The following is a 23046-nucleotide window of genomic DNA, read 5'->3' on the forward strand; positions in this document are numbered from 1 at the left end:
AAGGGAGAGAGCAGCCGCTATGATGAGTAAGCAATTGGGAAGACAGATGTACAGAGAAATTCAGGATTTACTGCTTTGTGTTGTTCAGTATAACTGGCCCTTCACTACTGTAAGAAACTTCAGGGAAGGTCCACTTTAAAACAAGTGCAGATGGGAGACTGCGTCCTCTGAGAAACCCTCTTACCTGTGCATCCAAAATCTTTCCTCCTGTGCTACCACTGGACTTGGTACATTACCACTCTGAATTGTCTCTCTAAGCTCCAGGAGGTTAAGAAAGTGTTTCCTCTGTATCACCAGCTTCTAGAACAGTGTGTGGCACAAATGCCTGTTCAACATGAAAATCTAAAAAACTACATCCAAATCAGAATGAGGTCAGTTACTCTAAGTGAGTACTCTATAACTCAGCATGGTAAAGAAAAGAAGTAACTCAAAATCCCGCCAGGTACACAATTAAAACATATACTTACTGTTTCAAAAGTATTCAGTATCATCAAAGGAAGAAAAACGTTGAAATATTCTCCACAATCTTGAAATTTGATAGGCACAGGTCTTGAGATGGACTGACAAAGACTTGCTGGGGGCCCACACTGATCAAAGTTCACAAACATTTCATATTTCCATTTTAAGACCTCTTTAACAAAGGTGTCAGAGACAGACTGTGATGACAAGGGAATGCTTACTGGAGAGGAAGCCAAAAAAGACTTGTTTTCACCAAATGGAAGTTTGTAACCTTGTCTGTTGGAATTATTTGGAGTCTGAGAATGAAGAACATTGCACAAACTCTTCACTTCACCCATTGGCTTCTGAGACACGAGAGAGGCTGGCTGTGGTGCTTTCAAAATAGATTGTACCCCATTTGACTTATTTTTCAGAGCTGGTGGAAGTGCTGAGGTATTTTCCAAAGACTTGGAAAGATGAGCAATTCGTGAAGTACTACGTGAGCTAAAAATCTTAGTGGTAGGTCTCCAAGGTTTAGATGAAGAAAGAGGCAAGCTAGGTTTACGAAATACATCTTCATCTGCTGCTTTAACTTCAGAGTGTTTCAAGCAGTACTCACCCTCGTTTTTCATAGTTTCAACACAATCTTTGTACTTACACTTTGCGCTACTCAAAGATTCCAACTGAGGCTGTCTTACGGAATCATCTTCTACCTGAACAGTATCTTTTCCATGAACTACCTCAATGAGTTTATCATTACCATTCTCCATTTGTGAACATAAATCCATATCCTCAGGGTCACGTTGTGTTAAAAATATATTATCTTCCTCTATATCACTGTTGGATTCAGGCTCTTGCTCTTTCAAAATTGCCAGCTCTAAATGATGTGCTGTTAGGTCACTTCCACCTAAAGGTTCTTCTGAAGTAGAAACAATTATTTCATTTGTTGGTATTCTTCCATTTAACACTACAGAATTACACTGGTTCAAAAGACAAGTATCATCAGTCACCTGGGAAACATATTTTGTTTTCACAGGTTCTAGTTCAGAAGATGCACACTTTATTAATTGCCTGCCATCACTGTCAGCAATTACCTCAGTTCCTCCTTTATTATCTGACCTAGCTGATCCTGGTACAAATATGTCAGAATTCTGCGCTGTGCGTGACCTTGTTTTCATAGTATCTGTACTTTTATAATCAAAACATCTTTGTTTATTTTGTTGTGATCTGGATCTCATCTGCCTTTGCAACTGCAGATCTTGATTTTTCAGCAATTTCTTATTATTTTTGACAGAAGTCTGAGAAATTAATTTAGTCTTCTTTGGGGTATCAACTACTCCAACAGTTTTGCCATGGTCACGTAACTTACCCATATGCTCTAAAGGCCGCTGAGGCAACTCAAATGCCCTATGAGGAGCCTTTTTCAGACCAAGTTTCTCAACTTTTGAAGTTGGTTCAGGACACTGGCGAAATTTCTTTGGTGGCACTACAGCAGGAGCTGTCCTACAACTTATGTAATTTGAATTTTTATTCTGTCCTTTTTTGGCATCTGAATGTGTTTTCTTAGGGGTTTTAGAAAGTGGGACTTTCCTAACAGGTTTGGAATAAGCATGAGGCTTCGGAGAAGATTTCTTTAGGGAAATCGTGGTGGCTCTCTGAATACTTGAATTGGGAGTTGTAGTCTTTATGTCAATACTTTTAAAATTATTTTCAGTCAGACCTTTATCATTAAGAATATCAGGCTGGACCTCCTTGCTGATAGATGAAGGCCTTAAAGGGTCTTCAGCCATAGGTTTTTCAATTTGTTTTCTCTTAGGTTTTTTTACTTCAATTTCACAAAATTCCTCAACAGAAATCCTAGTACTCTGTGGTTCTGCGTGTTCTTCAATGCCCTCTGATACTTTTTTAATAACCTCTTTAGATACATAATCTGTATCATAACCCCAATCATTTGTGATATCAACTATATGAGTCAAGCATGAATTTTTTTCATCCTCTTGAACTGAATTCTTGTTGTCTGGTTTCTGATCTTGCCAAACTGAAAACACTTCACATGGACTTTCAAACTCAAAAAACTGAGAATCAGATTCCTCAAACTGTAAAAGGGACTGTGTCTCTTCTTCTTTTATTAGCTTCTTTTCCACATTTGTATTATCTACTGCAATATGCTGCTCTGGACATTCTTTCTCAACACATATTTTATCTTGTTTATTAGTGTGTTTCTCAAAACGCAGAATTCTTTCATCACCATCATCATCATCATCAGAATCTGAAATAATAATCACCTGTTCATGGCAGGTTTCTCCAACTTTGTTTTGGTTAGCTGTGAAACATCTCTTATCATCTCTTACTTTTCTTTGTAGCTGGGATGAGTTTCTTTGTGCTGAATCTGATGGAAACTTAATAACGCTAGCCTGAGCTATTAAAGACAATTTGTGGAGGTCTTGGTCTATCTGAGAATCTGTTAAAGTGTCAGAATTAGGACTGATGCTAGGGGCCTGTTCTCTCAAATTAGAAGAAACCTGATCGGTACTCTTGCTAATTTCCTTCTCTCTTGATTCAATTACAGTCATGGGATCTTTAAAGGGAGATGTTTTCTTCATGAAAGTATTAGTCATTTCTGTAAACGAGACCAAATCTTTATCATCAGCATGACATTCTTGTATTTGACAACTCTTTTCATGGGAAGAGAAAATATCTAACTCTTCATTCTTTAATTGTTTCTTTTTCAGTAATAAACTGCTTTGAGATTTTTGCTCTCCATTTTTATCATCCAGAATACCATTAGGGTCTAAAGTGAGATTGTGTACAAAGCTATCCCCTTTCTGACCTCCTATATCTTTCCTTGAAAACAAATTCTCAACGTTAGATACAGTCTGGTTTTCCTCTAAATTGACAGCATTATTGACCAAAGTACTTTTCCTGTGTTGCTTCTTTATCACATGTGATAACTTAGCACAGATTTCATCTTTCTGTGACTTAGCTTTTGCTTTTGAGGTTTTACTGACAGCATCATCCTTTAAAGGGAAATCTTCATTTGATGTGGACACCTTTTCCAGAAAATCAGTGCTAGAATCAGTCAACAAACGTGTTGATATTATTATTCCTCTGTCACACCCTTTTTCTGGACCATTTCTTGAAGTACAATTCTGTCGTTTATGTAAGGAATTCTCTTTCACAGACTTCTGCTTCCTTGTACTTATTTTAACTTCATCTTGAGCTCTTTCAGTGACAAGATTTTTACTACTCTGCTTTAAACATGACTCAGTTGAAAGATGGTCTTCTAGTTTGATGTCTTTTATATAATTTTGCTCATTATCCTCTACAGTGTTACTTGCTTTGATCAATAGACTCTCCTGCACTTGATATGCATCAGCTTTCATTGGTTCTTTAGAAAACGTTGGGCTGGAATTTTCCAGACAGCGTATGTCTTTTTTAGACTTCTTTCCTATTTGTTCATTTTCCTCTTTAGTATAAGATGCAGGAGGGGTTTTACACGCAGGAGTCAGATCCACCAAAGTGTTACAAGGAGGTGGTTTGACTTTTATGTTTCGAATAATTTGCTTTAAACAAGTTTGTAACTCATGGGTTTCCTGACTAGTCAGCTGCCAACCTAGAGATAGATTTCCTCGCAGGAATAAATTGAGCTTATCCCAGAATCGCTTACAAAGAGTTTGCTGCCCAAGCTGATAACCTTCTTTAAGGAGACTTCTAATCAGTTGCACACACGCAAGTTGTACAGAGTTAGATGGCAGTGAATGCAATGACAGAGATGACATCATTGATGTTCCTTTGGAGCAATTTCCAGATGATTTCTCAGAACTCCGTGCAAATGCACTGGTTGGAAGTTTGGCACATTTTACAACGGCTTCAACCCATTGCTGGGAACTAACCCACAGCAAATGCAAACATTTTTTATTTCTATGCAGTTCAATCACTGACACCAAAATTAGAAGAAAAAATTCACTGACTTTGTCACACACAGCATCTGCTTGGTTGAGGACATCTTTGACTTCAGAGTGCAGATGATGAATAACCTCTACTATATAAGCCACACCCAAATCCTTAAGATCCATGAGGGATTGAACAAAAGGGATGAACCACAGAAATGTGCTGTTATGAACACGCATGTCTTGACCAATATCTGACTGAAGCAAACTGGATAATGTTTCCATTTCTTCATACATGTTAGGACAATAATCTGGGCAAATGGCTGATCTCCACCCTGAATCCTAAAATGAAAGAAATACTGACATTCAGATAAACCAGCACCATTCATGATAGGTTGTAAACAAGAAAATGCACTGCTCAGTTTTCCTATTTTTATTTACACATACATATACGTACCCCCAAGAAACTGAAAATATAGTTCAATTTTGAGGCTAATGTTTCATGAAAAGGTAAATTTACAACATCTCCATGTATTCTGGCCTTCTTTCCATTAGCTGGTTTTGATTTCCAGTCATGTCACTTACCTCCCGCTATCCCATCAACTTTCCACCCTTCCTAACTACACAAATATTAAACCTTCCGAAGTGTGCACACTGCAGTTAGAATCCATTTTTCCCCCGTGCACAACACATATGCTCAATCAGAAAGGCTTTATGCAGCAGTTGATTCAGAATGGCTGCATATCATAAAATCAGTAATTCAACTAATAATGTAGAAAACACTGTCTATACAACATAAAGGCAATACAATGTCATCTGAATTCTCAAATGTTTTATACCTTTTTGTTCTTTTCAGGATTATAATTGTATACAATCTGGCTGCAAGTCACCATGTCATCCAAATATGACTCCGGTTCTATCTTGGTCCTGAAATATTAAGAATAAATAAAAATTACTGAAATGAAGGCGGAAAAAAAGAAAACCCTATCGTTAAGTCAGTTATAAGAGACTTCCCTGTAGAGATTACTTTTAAATCTTGAGACATTAACTGAACTAACCTTACAGAGCTGTTCCGTATATTTTGAATCTCTCTATTGTAGCTCACATTATTGATAATAGTTTGAAATGCTTCAATAGGATCAATAAGTTGACCCCAGACCTTAGATCCAAGGCGATCCAGAATCACCATGAAACAGTGTAATGCTGGCCAGAAAGGATCCACACTATCATCTGAAATACAATGGAGTAATTACTGAATTACAAAACAATTAGAAAAAGATACTAGAATATATTGAGAATTAAGCATTCTTTATTTGGGTAGTAACAAAACTGAAAGCAAAGCAGCAAGTAATTTAAACGAAAGCGGTGCCTGACAGGTTTTAAAAAGGTGGCAAAATTTTAAATTTTTTTGCATTTTCTTCAAGCAATACTATACACCTCTGCAAGAAATTTTTTTAATGGAGGACAAATTGAGATAGCCTAGCTACATTCAACTTTCTCACCCTGTTTGCAACATCTGAAACAATCTTTCCCACTAGCCCCTCAACTTCTCCCAGAACTTTACACTCCCATCCTTCAATAAATAACAGAAGTAGATGAAAAAAGAGAAGAAAAACTTGGTATTTACAGATCTAAACAATGCCCAGGATATAAGAAATTCTGGTTTAGCATGATCCTGAATTGTGTGTACCATTTGGCTGGTGTGAAGGACTCATCTCTGAGCTAATGGGTAAGCAGAGACATACACCCTTCATCCATCATATCTCAATATATATGGCTTTGATGTTATCTACTTTTCATTCAATTGACAAGAATTCCCATTACTCACAAGCTCTCACCTCCAGTTTTTTCCCTCTTCTCTACCAGATATGCAGCGGCAAGATATCGCCCTACTCAAAGACCTTCAACTGCTCCTCAATGTCTTCCAAGAAAATTCAAAGGGCTCACTGAAGCACTTAGATCTCAGTTTATTGTGTCTTTCTAGCTTTATTTTTCACACCCTCATAACAATATCCCATATGGGTATGATTGCTGGCTTTTTCCCAAATAAGAATCAGAATGCCTTCACTACTAGCATCATATATCAAAATCCTATCCACCCTTAAAGTCCATTTCGAATGCCTCTCTACATGAAACATTTCGCTATTTAATCATCTATAGTACTCTTCTGAGACAAGTGCTCTAACTCACTCAGTTACTGATAATGCTATTTAGTCATCCCAGAACTTTCTGCTTTATTTCCCTCAGGGCTGTTAGACTACTTTTTTATCACAGTCATTTGTGTAGGCCTTCTCATAAACTATTTTATCCTCTAGCACAGTGTCCTACGCCCAGTAGGCTCTCAAATAAGGAATGAAAGTTGTCAGGTGAAGACAATTAGGAAAGGTTTCTTAAAGAGCTGACTCACATTTTGAAGAAGGTTATGGGAGCTGGATTACAGAGAGGACAGAAATATATGTGCAAGGCACAGGGAAAGAAATGAACAACGTATGAGTAAATGCTGACAAACAAATTAGTAATAACCTTAATCAGGCATAATCTAGGAAGAAAATACACGTGATCAAAAAAAGAATGTTATGTATTTCTTTTAGAATCTCCCACAAATGAATTTATATCCACATTGAAGTTGCCTAAAGAGAAGCGAATGTGGAGAAAAAATTATATTCATTAGGTTTTCAGATGATCTGACATGCTTGACCTTTACTGATTTATTCCTCCATAAAGAAGATAAACACTTATGTACACATCCTCCCTAATCAGCTTGATATAACCATGAGCAAAAGAAAGTTGAGGTCTAATAATAAACTTGACTACAAGTTTGAGAACCCTATTTTCTAGACTATCTGAGCAGCTCTGTCCAAGAGAACTTTCTGTGATGATGGAAATGTTCTCTATTTGCACTGCTCAATACAGTAGCCAGCAGGCACATGTGGCTACTGAGCACCTGAAGTAGAGCTAGTGGAACTGAAAAACTGAAATTTTATTTAATTTTAATTAATTTAAAAGCCACATTTGGCTAGCAGTTACTGTGCTAGACAGTGGAACCCTAGAGAACCAAAGTGAAAGAGAGAACCAGGAAAAAGGGAGACAGTGGGACAGAGGAGGCTTTCGCCACAATTTTAACTATCATGTCATTAGAAATTTATCTCCTATAGGTTCTAGTCTTTATTCTACCACTAACTAGGTATTTCAACATGAAAAATTAATTTAACTTCCCTGGGCTTCAGTCTCTTCTTTTATGAAAGTAAGGTGTTAAACTCTAAACTTTCAATTTAAAATTCTGAATCCTTGACCTAAACCATAAAATGTTCACTCTTCTTTTCTTCATACTATACACTCAAATTCTTGTAGTGACACTAGTATTTTAAAAGTGGATCATCATCACAGTATTCAAAAGCATTTAGCAAATAAAGTTTATTACCATCTGATGGCCTCTCCATGGTGTGAAGTATTGATTGCATAAAGTCATTTTGTTTGTCTGAGCCCAACAACAGTGAATCCATGGCTTGCTCCTCAAGAATGGTCAGCAACATGCAAATACCTGTAAAATTATTTACAGTTTTCTTGAACTGATTCAATGACACTGTTCTAATGCCTTGTCTGGTTTAGCTGGCAAGAGTGACAAGGCAGTGAGACAAAGGAAAACAGTACTCAGTTCCTCAAACCTTCAAGTCTGAGATATGCATACACACTGCTCCCAAGTAACAGGACTTCAGACGGATTCGAGAATAAAAAGGGAAAATGCTAAGAACTTGGTTAGAAAATTTCTAAAATGACTACCACACAATTTGTATTTCATCAAATCTAAGATGCCTTCAACTTTTAAGATCACCATATTTCAAGTAGCAATCACTGCCAAACATGACACATGACTGCAAGACTTAGAATCAATGAAGTAGGGTAGAACTATTTTGAGTCACCATAGAACTTGTTGAAAACCAATGCTAATATCTCTTTCTACCAGGAAATATTTTACAGATGGGAAAAAGGTATCAAACCTCTTTTTAAAATAGATAAAACCCTATTAAAGTCAATTCTATACTAATATTCTGTTACCTCTCATATTGCTTTAAATAAAAGGTCTATTTGTTATACCTGAATATGTGCCTCTTACAAAAATGGTTTCTAGCATAAATTATGTTTAAAAATAAGATGTAATGGTTAAGTCAATTTAATGATAGAAAAAGACCTGGAAACTACGAAATCCTATATTTTAGCAATTTTGATCAGATTACTGAAAGAGATCACTTTCTTTGCAGGATATTCATAGGAACTATAAGAAAATACTAATTATATTTGTGTAGGAACAATACTCACCTAACCAATAGTTTTTATAGTTGGTAGTATCATACATGTGCGAGGGCAGAAGAATCAGTTTGCCCTTTTCAAGGACAGAAGAAGTATAAATGTCTGGACTTTCTAAAAGCCCCAATTCAATGACTTTAAAAAGGCAAGTCAAAACCTCCTGTAAGTCATAATAATCATCTCTGTCCACTTTCCCCAAGTTTCTTGCGGTCAGGATAGCCCAACGCCGAACCTAAAAGCATTAACACATTCATTACTTCATTCAAGAAACAAATGTCTACATACAGCAAGAACCTAGTTAAGAAAATATGATTCTCTATGGATTTTTAAAGATACTAATTAATGCAATGTGTGGACCTTATTTGATTCTGATCTGAACAAACTAACATTAATAAAGGATTTAGGAGATAATCATTTCTATTCAAACATTTTTTTTAAGGGGGGCAAGGGCAGGAATGACTGTATTATTCAGATACGTAATTGTCAGAGAGACAAAGAAAGGCTGAGGAAATGTTCCAGATTAAGGAAGACTAAAGCAACATAACTAAATATAAGACCTGATCCTGGGCTGGATACTAGAGTACAGGGGGGAAATGCTATCAAAAACACTGGATCACGTGACACAACTGGAAAATGGACATTATTGTATCAATGTTAAATTCACTGAAGCTTATAATACTACGGTTATGAAAGAGAATATCCTTATTCTTAGGAAACACACACTGAAGTATTTAGGGATGAAGGGCCATGGATGTATGCAACCTACATTTTAAGGTAGCGTTTTCCTTATATGTAATTCAGTTCTGGGTATTCTTTTCTTTATATATTTTTTTAGCATGGGTTAATTTTGAAATGTGGAAACTCATTTATCTTTTTATTATCTTCTATCTAAACTATGTTATGATCAGAGAACATGATACCAAATCCTTGAACTGTGTTGAAACTTTCATCATGGCCTAGTATGTGATCATTTTTGTAATGTTTAATGTATGTTAGAAAAAAGGTTAGATACACAGCTCATATAAGTATGTTCATTAGGTCATGCTTGAAAACTATCTTATATAGACATTCTATATGCTTGCTGAACTTTTTTTCCTACTTACTCATCAATACTGAATGTACGTTGAAATCTCAAACAACAAATAATGAATTCATCTATTTCTCTCTGCAGTTCTACCAATAATTGTATCATCTATTTTGAGGCTATTTTAACTAGCATATTACTTATTTAAAATTGCTACATCTTGATGAATTGAATTTCTGTTATTACGAGATAACATTATCCATCCTTATCCTAATGTCTATTTTACTGGATCCTATTATAGCTTCACCAGCTTTGTTTAGGTTGGTATTTGCCTATTAGTTCTTTTTCCATCCCTTACATCAATCTTTTTATTTCCTCATGTTTTAGGCGTGTGTCTCAGGAAAAAAAACTACCTGGATTTTATTTTTTTTGTAATCCAATCTGATTTTTGTCTTTTAACTGACAAATTTAGCCCACCCACTTACAATAAATATTGATATCTTTAAACCTGTTTATATGTATGAGTCATTTTTTTCTATTTAAAGCATTTACTTTTCAAAATAATTCATACCTATCTCTGCCCTTAACTGGATGAAAACTTAGCATGTATGCTCTCACATCTTTGGTCTCCTTGCCTGCCAATCTCATCATACTGATATTACCTATTCTAAGTTATTGTTGATATACTCACTTTCTTTGAACTTAGCTTTTTTCCTTAACTAACAAACTTATTCAATCAATTTTATATATCTCTTACAACATTTTCTGGATTCTTGTCTCTTATTTACCTCTTTGGTTCAGTGTGGGTCTAACACTAGCAGCTCAGGATTCCCAACCTTTGGTCACATAAGGGATACTGTAGACTCAGTCACCAAGCCTGCAAGAGCTTGCCCAGATCTTGGTTGCTCAGCTGGACCCACGTCCTCTACTGGTAGGCAGCTTTATAAAAGCCAGTCCCAGAGAGCACCTGGCTGTACTTTCTGTCAATTTCCTCTCACAGCCAGAGGAGCCCCACTCTTATTTTAAGCACAGGCCTTGACTCTGGTTCTCTGCCTTACCTGGAGTATACTTGTAATTCCTGTTATCCCACACAAACTGAATCCTCAGCTACCTATAGACACCCAAGTCTAGAGGTTTCCACCATTTATCACTTTGTGTTTCTGCTCCACTGCTGGACTGCTGGCCCACAGAAACATTTACGTTTTGAGGGGTCTGATTATACCTTTCTAAATTCCTCTTTTTCAATTTTTTCCAACATTGTCATGGGTTCTGCACTGAGGAGACTGAAATTCACCATCATCTTGGCTGGAAACTCCAGTATCATGCTCTTTCTTTGCTGCTTAAAAAAAAAGGCTTCTTTTCTAGCCTTATATTGGCAGAGCAACCCTTCATGGCTACTGGCTTAACGTAGTAACTCAGTTCTAGATGCCCATGGACCTGCAGCACAGACTGCCAGGCCACACGACCTCATGCCTCAGCAAGCTCAATGTAAGGTTTCAATACTCCACTGCTGCTTTCTGCTTCTGTTCCTGTCTACTGTTCTGATTCTTATGTCCCTCTTCATTTCTAGCACCTAGGAATTGATTTTCCTTATCCCACTCCCTGCTCCCCCCTTTTAAAAAATCTCATCTATTAGCAAAATAATTTTTTCAAATATTTTAACTAGTATTTCCATGTGTTTGTAGTGGGGCAGGCAGGCAAGCAAAGCAAGAGAGAACACTCCTTCTTCTTTAGTTCATGTCAACATACTGAAAGAAGTTCCAATTATTCCCTTATTTGTCTTTGAAGTTGAAGCATCACCAGTCAGAAGTATTCCCTTACCCTCTTGGTTCTCCTCCTCTTTGACCCCATAGCACTCTCTACTAAACTTCAGTAATTTTACAAGAAAAGAATAACTTCGGCAAACATTTTAAATGAAATACACACCAAACACCTCTATTATAGCTAGCTATACGTGCAAATATAAAGTCCTTCCATTGCCTAACACTCATACTCACCATTTCATTGGGATGGACCAAAAACAAATAGATCCCTGGATGCTTGTCAAAAACCTGAAAGGAGCAATTAGCTTGTTCCATCCGACAAAGTGCTTCAACACATAATTCATCTAAATGGAAAAAATAAAGCAGTAAATATAAGACATAAATCTTATCAACTTATTAAGATTCCCTAAATCTGACTCCTTCAGTTGTTCTTTAATAAAAAGCTGTTTGTTTTAAACTAAGGCATAAAAATGCTGATAATGTAAATGTAGGAACAATATTAACCAATCTGAAAGACTAATTGGATGATCACAGTGTCTTCCTATGAATTATTCTGACTTTACTAGTACACACAACTTCATTTAATACTTGGCATAATTATCTCCATACAGTATCTTCTTAGAAGTATGGTTATAGGTGTAATTTCATTAGCATTTTACATTTTCATCCATGTGGACTTAATCTGGTACCAGAGTGATAAAAAAAATTCAGTGTTTCTCCAAATGGCTATTTTGTCCTACTCTCATTTATTGAATAATTCATTTTCCCCATTGGTTTGAAATGCTAGCATCATCAAACACTAAATTCCCCAAAAACACTTGCTTTACTTCTGGATTCCCTACACTGTCCCACTAGTCTATCTATGCCTGCACTCTTCTAATTCCTATTGCTTTATGAAAATTTCTTCATTACTCCTTCAGAAGTGTCCTGAATCAATTCACATACTTACCCTATCAGATGAATCAACTTTAGTTTGTCACACTTCAAAGAATATTGTTAATGGTAGTGGATGGCTTTGGGGAGGAGAGAGAATGACTGAAAAAACACGAGGGGAGCTCCTGGGTGTTGATAATGTTTTTCTTGATTGGGTGCTGGCTACATAAGTGTATTTAGTTTGTGAAAAATATCAAGCTAATATACTTTTCTGGATATAGCATCCCTCAATAAATGTTTGAAAAATGACTTGTTTGGATTTTACAATCTACTTTGAATTTATCTAGAAAGAATTGATTTATCTAAACCAAATATTTAGAGCTGCCCTTCAGTGTACTGAAAATATCAAGGGTAGAAAAAAGTTAAATAACATTATAAGGAAGCAGTCTGAAAAATCCAGAAAGTGCATTATTCTACAGGGTAACTATATGGCCTCAACAAGTCAAAGTTATGGCAAAAAAAAAAGTGTGTTCGCGTATATGTATAAGTAGACTGTTTTGGATTAAAAGCAACGTAAGAAACATGAACCAAATGCCATGGCCCCTGAGTGGACTCTAATTTAAACATACCAGCCAAAAAACACATTTTGCAACTACTGTGAAAATTTTAACATGGACTAGATATTAGACACCTTAAAGGTTTTGTTATTTTGTTAGATGTCACAGATCAGGAAAATGTCTCTACTTTTAAGAGGTTCATTTTAAGAAATGCAAATATAAACGACCAAAAGCTCAGCAGCCATAATATACCGTGCCATTGTGATTAGTGAAAATTACTAGAGACCAGTGGTTCTCAATTAGGGGTGATTTTGTCTCTCCCCACCCTGTCCCCCGACTCCCAATTCCCATGTGGCAATATCTGGAGACAATTCTGGTTGTCACAACTGGGGTGGAGCGAAGAGTGGGTTGTTATTGGCATCTAATGGATAGAGGCCAAGGATGCTGCTACACATCCCACAATGAACAGCACAGCCCCCCCACAACAAAGATTTATCCAGTCCAAAATGTCAATAATGCCAAGGTTGAGAAAGCCTGCTACAGACAAATTACAAGAACGAAGACTAACTGAATGGACAGATGGATGACTATGTGATAGAGCAAACACAGCAAGACGTTATCAATTGCAGTCTATGTGGGGCATACATGGTGTTTGCTGTGTAATTCACATTGCTGTATGTTTGGAAACTTTCAAAACAAAATGTTGGGAAAAAATATTAACTACCCTAATTATATGTTCAACAAACAGACTTTTAACATAGATAAACTTAAGTCCTTATAATTCTTAAAATAATAAAAGTGACATCACTTGTAGAACACCTAAGATACTCACTAACACGCTCATGTAAAAGCAGATAAGGATATTTCAGTATTTCAAGAAGAGGAACTCGAAGCTTATTTTCAAAGTCTTGGCCAGTAAAGTCAAACAGTTGTGCCTCTCCATTGTTGTCTACTATATACAATTCATCATCATCTCCAATTTCTGCTTTCATGGATTTTTCAAAGTGATTTATGAGACGTAAGGTTTCTAATTCCCATAAAACCTGCAGGAAAAGAAAAATACGCAGTGTGCTTTATATGTTATTATCAACAAAATATACTAGATGTGATGATCTTTCAGTTATTTCTAGAAAGCCATTTCCCAAGTATAAAAATTCAAAAATTTAAAGACTCTATTATAGAGTATTAATAATACAGAATATAAATAATAGATTTTTATTCTATAATAGAATTATTTTATCATTCTATAATAGAATAAAAATCTATTATTATCACATAATAGATTTATTTGAAGAAAAGTCACTAAACATAGCCACTTTTATGATCCTTGAACATGAGTACATAAAGCATGAGATATTTAAACACTGCTCTTGTAGAGTTTTGCTTAAATATCTCAACATCCCTATCAACTATAATCTATTAAAAAGGAAATGAGAAGTTGGAGTTTCTTTGTCAAAGGCATGAGTTGGGCCTTCTATGTCTTTTATTCTATGTTCCAGCCATAGGAACCTACCTTAAAACATCAGCTTTAGCATACACTGGTTAGTTTCCTAACTAGGAAACTTTGTAAATGCAAAAGTTTTCTCAACAGATTCACAACTAATCACCCCCTCCTCCTTTCTAGAGTGTACATATCTCCATGGTCTGTGTTCTGTTTTTCATCAGAAAAATGTAATAAATCAACTACTCAAAGCACATTTAAAATTGTATGTTTCACTTTGGTTACAATGACTGGAAAATATGCTTGCCCTTAGAGGTTTATACCATTTACCCATTAAAAAAGGAAAAGAGAGAGGAAAAAAAAAACTATTAACCAATAAAAAAAATAACCCAAACTATTTAGACACATAAATGTAATACTGTCAAACAGAGATATAAAAACATAAACCAAAAAACCCTCTATACAACACTTCATTTCATAAAATTATTTTATATCAAAATAACTAAAAGTGAGGTATTATAAAATTCTGTTTTAAGTTTCAATTCAATTCCATCAGTCCACAAGCATTTACTCGGCACCTATTATACCAGGCAATGAGCTAGGTACTAGAGGTTTATTAGCCTTGAAAGTTTAAATGATATCGTCAGTTCCCTGAATGCTTCCAACAGAGTTCAAATTTATTCTACTGCTAGTTACCAAGCTCCGAGAAATACTGCCCATCTAACATAAATTACCTCATGCAAGAATGGCAATTCATCCCTTGCTTTATGGTATTCGGCCACACACTCTAAGCAGTAACAGAGGTCTTCATCAGCTGTTTGAAATTCCCTGGAGTGGGTCCTGGATGCATAGCGCTTTAGGAAGTCAATGGTGGAAATACCACCAGGCGTACACCAACAACATGTGCTCATTCTGTACCTATTTCCAGAAAAGAAGACATCTAAAGACTAAAGAAAAAATAACAAAACAACACCTGAGACCTATTTTTGTGTGAAGAATGGGTACACCTCCTAGCAATGACCCTCATCTTCAACTTAAATTGTGCCTCCACCACACCCAGGATATTCTGCTGGCCAGCTTATCAATCACTGATGAAACTCAAATCTGAGCCCACTCTTAAAAAATTTTATCTTCGAAACATAATGAAATGCAAGTACTCAGTAATAAACATCATAAGGCAATACACAGCTCTGCTAGAGAGAAGGCTCAGTACTACGCAGTACCGATGGAAAATATAGAGAGACAGGATTATCAATATTTTCAAAGTACAGATTTTGAAGTGTTCTAGCGATGTATTAGAGTTGAGTCAAAAGCTCAAGAAACCTCTCACATTCCAGAAAGCCATGTTTCACAAATCCCTGGCAACACAAAAATCCATAAATATGAATCCATACCAGTAACAAAAAGTCACATAGAGGATTTTCTCATTTAGAAGGTAAACATACATGAATTTGCATTTGTGTATGAATTGCTGCCCATAACTCACTGCTCATCAATGCACCATAAACTATAATAGCTACAAATGTTGACAACCTACTGCCACTAAGTTTGATACCTACAGTTTTTTTATTTTTTATTTATTTTTATTTTTTTCCTTTTTCTCCCCAAAGCCCCCCAGTACATAGTTGTATATTCTTCGTTGTGGGTCCTTCTAGTTGTGGCATGTGGGATGCTGCCTCAGCGTGGTTTGATGAGCAGTGCCATTTCCGGGCCCAGGATTCGAACCAACGAAACACTGGGCCGCCTGCAGAGGAGCGCGCGAACTTAACCACTCGGCCACAGAGCCGGCCCGGATACCTACAGTTTTTGATTGTCAGAGCTTTTGTTTTTATAATAGCACCAGAGCCTCCACCATCCAAACTCAATCAAAAGGATTAAGATGAAATAATTTGTCAAATCTCAGCAGCCTCGAAGAGAGCAAAGTAGCAAGAGAGCACCAGGAAACAAGAGGAGATCCCAAGGACCAAACATGTCAAAGGTTTGAATGAAGTTATATGAGGCAGGTTTATGAGAACTGCCAATAGCATGAAACTGAAAGGATTACCCAACAAGACGGAGGGCAAAATCCAAAGAGATCTCCAACTCTAATAAGGTGTAATTAAAATGACCTAAGATGCTGTATTTTTAATCCTAACTAAATGCATATAAAAGCAAACAGAAAGCTCAGTGGCGGTAAACAGTGTATTGTGGCTAAACAAAAGACAAATGTTTGCACTGAAATAAAAGGATGGGGCATGTCCAAGAGACACAGGAGCCAACCTGAAGAGAGCTCCCAATGGCCAAAGCTGAAATAATTTGGACAAAATAAATAAGTAATATTGGATTATAACCCACAACATAAAGTATACATGAATCCATACTATACAAATAAACAACTGAATGAATAAACAAATGTGGAAGAAAGGGTTAATATTCCTTATAGAAGGATTCCAAATAATATATAGGGACAGTTACTCCCTGTTCCAGGGGGTGGAGACAATCCTACCCCATCTTGAGTGTGGGCTGCACTCGGTAAATCACCTCCAAAGAAGAGGGCATGGAAAGGGGAAAACCGCAACTTTACAGAGGAGACGTCTGGTGAACACAACCTCAACCAAGTGAACAAGGTTAACATCACCAGTGATAACTCATGTTGATAACCCCTGACGTAATGTGAAGAGGAAGGTACTTCAACTCTGTAGCATGCTTCTCCAAAGCCCATAACCCCAGCCTGTTGCTGAGAAAAACATGAGACAAACTCAGAGTATAACCTAAACAGCTATCAGCCAGTCTGCAACAAGAAGGAAGAAAACCTCACCCAAGGGGAATCAAAGCAAGTCTTCTCTCACATGAAAATTAGGGTTTATCGGGAATCAGACCAGGAAATTATCCAAACCTGATCTTGAGAAACTTGACTTTAAATTAACTATCCAATGAATGTAAAATATCGGTCTCCTGGGGTGAAAAGTTACAAACCCAACTGTAAACTCAACCAAGTTCATTTCATAAACTAGATGGACCTAACCCATACATTTTCATCAAGGGTGACGTCATCCTTGATATGAAAACTGGTTAGCAAGACACAAAAAAGGCCTACTCTTTTTATGTATAAAGCACAGATATACACATAGTACATAAAGAGATATACAATATACTGGTGCTATTAAAATTCATGGAAGTTCATAGGAAGAAATGTCTAAAAAGTTTCCTTCAGGGAGGCAGAAGGGACAATACAAGGTTAAGAAATACAACCCAAATCATTGAATTTCTGGGTAAAGAAACTTGAGTGTGGTTTTTGAATACATATCACCCTAAAATTCAGAGTGCAGAATGTCCGCTAATGGGAAATTGATGACATTTTGACAGAAATTATATTTTACTGTTAAGGTTTTCGTGGTACAATGCCAGTTCGTAAAATAAAATGATTTTTTAAAAATTCCTTATTTTCTTCTGACATCCACCATTGAAGAATTATATATAAAGGCATAAGTATAATACATGAATCTGTCCTGTGAATTGAATTTTTAAATTTATTAAACATTAATTGTACACTTTCTTCATGCATCTAAGAAGAATTAAGGGCAGCTTCCAACATTAAAGTACATTCAGAAAAGGACATTTCAAAAGATTACAAAAGAGAGGAAAATCAAAACTTACTAAGAAGAAAGTTAATTTCAAGTAGGAGCTTCCTGAAAAGCAGAGCAAAAAGATAACATGATGAATTACGCAGTCCCCATTTCAAAAAAAGAAAAAAGTATGTTAGTTCAACTGGAGAGCACTTCCCTTTCCTATCACTAATTCTAATTCTATTACATTTTATCAATGCCTGCCTTGTACAACGTGCTGTAAACTAGGGAATGCTAAGCAACATAATGGATATGTTTCTGCAGAACGTGAAATTACTTTATTCAAAGAAGAATTTCTTATGCTTGAAAGGCCAAAACCATGATGCTCGGAAGTGAAAAGTCTGCAGAATCTGTTTTTTCCGGTGATCTAATTGACTGTGGGGAGGAAACGGAGAAGATCTGAGAATAGAAAATGAAACTTACTAGAGACTACTCAAACATCGACTGTTTTAAGCATGATTTTGGCAGCTAACAGACTGCAGTAAATTCAAACTCCGAAAAAGTTAAGGGATTTAAGTATAAATAAAATGTTCCATACTTTAAAATAATTTTAATGAAGCAGTTAGCACAAGAAACCTTCTACTAAGAAAATTAGAGTCTGCTTTTTATTCCCCTCCCTCAGAGAGCTAGCCTACTTTCACACTTCAGAAAGCAGGACTAAATTTTCTCAAAGTAGCTGGGAGTTACTACCACGTAACAGGTAAGCGCCATGGAATCCAGAACACAGAGAGAACAGTCGCATAGAGCACATTAACAACAGAAACATAAGATGATTCCTCCATGATTCCTCTCAAAAGGCCATAAGGTGTGTGCTTATGTCCCCAAATCTAAAATCATCATTGGCCTGATAGCTAAGCCCAAGAAATCTGAACAGGGTATATCATAACGTTTCTTTTAAGGGAAAACTACTGCTATATGACTGGGAATCCTGTAAGTTTTTACACAACTCAGCTCTTCTGGAGGTCAGTTTTGTTCATCTCATTCGATTTTTAACTGCTTGGAACCATTACTGAACCACAGATGGGGGTGTCCAGGGAAGGCTCAAGCTGTAAGACAGAAATAAGAGCTGCTCCCTGAGCATCAAAGAGAGCTGCTCTGTCAATAATACAGGATGCTTCCCCAGGTAGAGCTGTAACTTTCCACAGACCTACCCTGGGGAGATCATTTCTCAATATTAGCTGGCCAGAAACTTCAAATAACAATCACTTTCTTCTATCCTTCCCAGTCAAACTTCTTGAAAAAGTAACCTGGATGCACTTCTTCAGCTCCTTGGCGCTCTGGCTTCTATCCTTACATTTCAGTGAAAGTCTTCCTAAAAGTCCCTAATAATATCTGCATTACCAAATCCGACAGGTTCTTGAGGTGACTTCTCTAAAGCATATGAAAATGCTGACCATGCACTCCTTGGCTAAGACAACACACCATTCTCCTTTCACTTCCTCTACCCAATCTCCTTCATAATCACCTCTTCCTTTTTCCCTCCTCTAAATAGCAAAGTGTCCAAAGGCTCGTCCTCAGAACCCAACTTCTTCATTCAACATCCTCTTTTGGCTACTCAATAAATGACAGTCTAGCCTATAATTCCACAAAGATACACTCAATATCCAACTGCACAGAGTGAATCCAACTCAGCAGACAGGCACCTCAAAGCAAACAGGACCAGAACAGAACAAAGTGCTTCCCTTCAATCTGTTATTCATCCTGTGTTCTCTGTCTTCACGGCATTTCCATCCCCTACTGGTTTGAAAACCAGTTACATGGGCACTATCCCGTACTCTCCTTCTCCCTTAGCCCCATCTCTGAGTTCCACAGAGTCCACCTCCTTAATTGCATCACCTGTACTTGATTCTCAGTGAGGCTGCCACTGCTTCAGTTTAATACATTTCCATTATTCATCTGGATTACAGAAACCTAAATGATCTCTCTGCCTTGTTTGCTCCACCATCAATTCTTCCTCCAAAATGGCCAAAAGCCAAAGCAAAAACTAGACTTTGAAAGCACAAATGACTCCAACACAGTTTGGGGAGAAAACTGAAATTTCTGAGCTCACCAGACAAGGTCCTCCATTACCCGGCTTCAGCATCATCTCTTGCCATTCCCCCTCACTTGTTCCTCCTAAAATGCGTCATGGTGTTCGGCACTCCCTGCCTTTATGGAAGCTCCTCCACCAGTCTTGAACATCCACCCTTCATACCTTAGTTCTCAACCTGGTTCTTAACCCTGAATGCACATCAGACTCACCAAAGGAACTTAAACAAAAAAGCAAATAATGCGATACTGTTTATAAAATTTAGTTGCAATTTTTGTGTGTGTGAGGAAGATTGGCCCTGAACTAACATCTGTGCCAATCCTCCTCTGTTTTGCAGGTGGGGTGAGGCCACAGTGTGGTTTGACAAGCGTCCCTGAGCTCAACCTGTGAACTTAACCACTCGGCCACCAGGCTGGCCCCTCAGCTGCAAATTTTAAAAAGAATCCCACCAGTGATTCTGAGAAGAGCCAGATCTGAGGACTCCCGCGGGGGGCAGTTCTGGGGGCTGGTCCGCCCCATCCTCTCCCGTCCGTCTCTGACGACCCTATCCTTCCAGGAGTTGCACGTTTCCATCACTGCAGCGCGGGCGGGGCTGAGCCCCGTGCTTACCCCCAACCCACCCTACCCACCCCACCCACCTGCTCCAGCCTCAGCGACTCCAAGTCTGTGCGGGCCAGGATCTGTGTACCAGGATCTGTCTATCTTTCACTCCCGTGCTTGGCACATATTAAGTGACTGAAAAAAGGTCTTAAACGTTTAACTAAAAAATTATTACCTGGGCTAACAACCTACAAGAGGAGATCTTCTCAGTCGAGATTCTTGGTCTTACTGGTAAACGTGTGAGGATTTGCATTCAGATATACCCAAACTGTGGCCCCAAAAGAACATTTCTGAAATGACAAAAAAAAAAAAAAAGCAAGCGATGAAGCGGCGTTGACACTCTCTCATCCGAGTTTCACATCGATCCTCCGACAGCAGAGCCAGACGCCACCCTCCGATGAGAAAGCCCACCCTCCAGACAACTTGCCTGTGGACACGGAAGAAACGAAGAAACGGGCGACCGCGACTCAGACTCCACGGGAGCACTCTGTCCACAGGAGACTGTCCCCACTCGGGGGGCAGCGAGGCACTTCGTGTCAAAGCCCCCACACGAGCAAACGCAGCAAGTCCAGCCCCACGACGGCCGGTGACCAACTCCTCTCCCCACCAGCCCCGCGCCCGGGTCCCGCTGGGCCGCGCGGCGGGCCCGTCGTCGCCCCTGGAAGGCGGCGAGGGGGACAAAGGCCCTCTGGGGACAAGCGCCCTCTGAGACGGAGGGCACGGGCGGCAGGAAGGAGGGCGCGTCGGGCCGACCCGGGCTTGCTACAGCGAGACGCCCCTCTCACCCGCAAGGAAACTGCGCAGCGCCAGACCGAAAACAGCTCACGCGAGACCGCAGCGGAGACGACAGGAAGGGAGAGGGAGAGGGAGAGGGAGAGGGAGGGGCAGGGGCCCAGCCGCGGGCCCCGGGGCGCAGCAGGCGCCGAGCGCCGCCCGCCGGACGCCGCGACGCTCCAGCCGCAGCGGCCGAGCCCGCGCCGCCCCTCCCCCACGCGCCGGCCTCCCGCGCCCCGACGGTTACTCGACGCGGCCCCGCGCGTCCCGGCCGCGAGCGCGCTCACCCTCTCCCGCCCGCGGCCTCCAGCCCGCCGCTCTTCTCACCCCGCTCGGCCTCGCGGCGGCCGCTACCCCAGTTCCATGCCGCCGCTCCCCAGTCGGCCGACGGCGGAAGGGCGAGCCCACACCCGGCCACCCAACCCGCGGGCGCCGCGAGCCCAGGCCCCGCCCCCTGCGCGGCGTCGGCCGTCCGCAGGCCCCGCCCCAGCGCTGATTTCTTGTTTCGGTGCGCCGAGGGGCGGGGCGCGTGAACAGACGCACCCGGGCTCCGCCGGGAGGCCGAGACCCGCGCCTGGCGTCACTTCCGGGATGCCTGGCCTGGCCCGGCCAATCAGGAGCGTCCATGCGAGTTGGGGCAAAGTTTACCGCCAAGCCGTCAACGAGGCCACGCCCAGGACTTCCTGCGGGTGGGGCCCGTGCCCCACGCGCCCAGCCCGGGGAGCCTTAGGCGCCTACCCTCCGGCTTTTTCCGTTCCGTTCTCTTTCCTCCGCCGTCAACGCTTCAGGTGTCTCATCAGGGTATTACGGATTACGAAGGAATCGCTCTTTCGATTTCCTTTAAAGACCTAAAATGTAATAGGTAATCAACACGTAACTTGAGGAAACATACATACTTTGTATTACAGACAAGGGCTACATTAAGTATTTTAAAGAAAACAAACGATACGGAAAATAACAGTAAAACCCACTGGAAAGTCTACCCATTTTTTTTAAACCCTATTGCTGCCTAGGACAGTAAGGAATCACCACTAGCTTATACTCCAATAGAGGAGACAGAAAAACAAATAATTACTAATACTGATCAATACTGCGAAGGAAAGACGAGGCCGAGGTGGGCCCGACTCAGGCAGGGTGGGCGGCGGCGGTCTTAGCGCGAAGAACCCTAACCGAAGAATGAGGGGGCGAGCCGAGGGGAACGGGACAGGACGGCGAGGGAACGTTCCAGCAAAGGGGCGTGGCTTCTCGCTGCCGCCACGTCCGTTAGCCGAATGTAACGGCCCAAGGCGTTACAGACGGCGCGCGAGGCGACAGCCGTTACGCTCCTGATTTCTAGAGTTTTCTCTACCCCGTGGAGTTATTTCGGGCGTACTCAAGCGTTTAAATCGGAAAATTACAGAACTATTTCAGACTGTACTGCGTTATAAGTTGTGTGTGTGTGTAGCTTTTATAAAACAATATTTCTATGTAGTAACTTTTTAAAAATAAGGATCTGGATGGCTGTTGGGAAAAAATTGTTTTTAAAAAGCGGTAAACAAGATCGTAAAGATCACCTGAATTTGTTTCCCTCAGGTAACCTTTTTTGCGTAGATCCTTGCAGAATTTATTACATACATTTTGGTTAAAGTAGATATCAAAGGATAGCTATCAAATGCCAAGTTAGTCACCACAGGGTAAGAAACAGAATATTACTTTAAGTAGACATCATAGCTTGCGCTAGGGACGCACAAAAATATTTTAATTTCTT

The 23046-nt window shown here is 39.3% G+C and overlaps 1 protein-coding gene across 3 annotated transcripts in view; it reads right to left on the reverse strand.

Annotated features, from left to right (window-relative positions):
- The window catches only part of SETX (senataxin), a 78289-nt gene extending 56560 nt beyond the window's left edge, over positions 1 to 21729 (reverse strand). Inside the window, exons 1-11 of one of the 3 annotated variants that reach the window (XM_046653486.1) lie at positions 21627 to 21729; positions 20701 to 20815; positions 17928 to 17959; positions 15026 to 15209; positions 13683 to 13893; positions 11655 to 11764; positions 8646 to 8865; positions 7750 to 7869; positions 5387 to 5558; positions 5168 to 5255; positions 468 to 4670 (exon numbers count right to left, since the gene is read on the reverse strand). In XM_046653486.1, the coding sequence (XP_046509442.1) occupies positions 468 to 4670; positions 5168 to 5255; positions 5387 to 5558; positions 7750 to 7869; positions 8646 to 8865; positions 11655 to 11764; positions 13683 to 13893; positions 15026 to 15202 (5301 nt within the window). In that variant the 5' untranslated portion in view covers positions 15203 to 15209; positions 17928 to 17959; positions 20701 to 20815; positions 21627 to 21729. Of the gene's footprint in view, positions 1 to 467; positions 4671 to 5167; positions 5256 to 5386; positions 5559 to 7749; positions 7870 to 8645; positions 8866 to 11654; positions 11765 to 13682; positions 13894 to 15025; positions 15210 to 17927; positions 17960 to 20700; positions 20816 to 21586 lie in introns of all 3 variants that reach the window. The other 2 variants (XM_046653467.1, XM_046653477.1) reach the window with 2 other exon arrangements.
- Between the last annotated feature and the right edge of the window lie 1317 nt (positions 21730 to 23046).

The sequence above is a fragment of the Equus quagga genome, chromosome 1 (assembly GCF_021613505.1).
Source record: "Equus quagga isolate Etosha38 chromosome 1, UCLA_HA_Equagga_1.0, whole genome shotgun sequence".
Classification (NCBI taxonomy): Eukaryota; Metazoa; Chordata; class Mammalia; order Perissodactyla; family Equidae; genus Equus; species Equus quagga.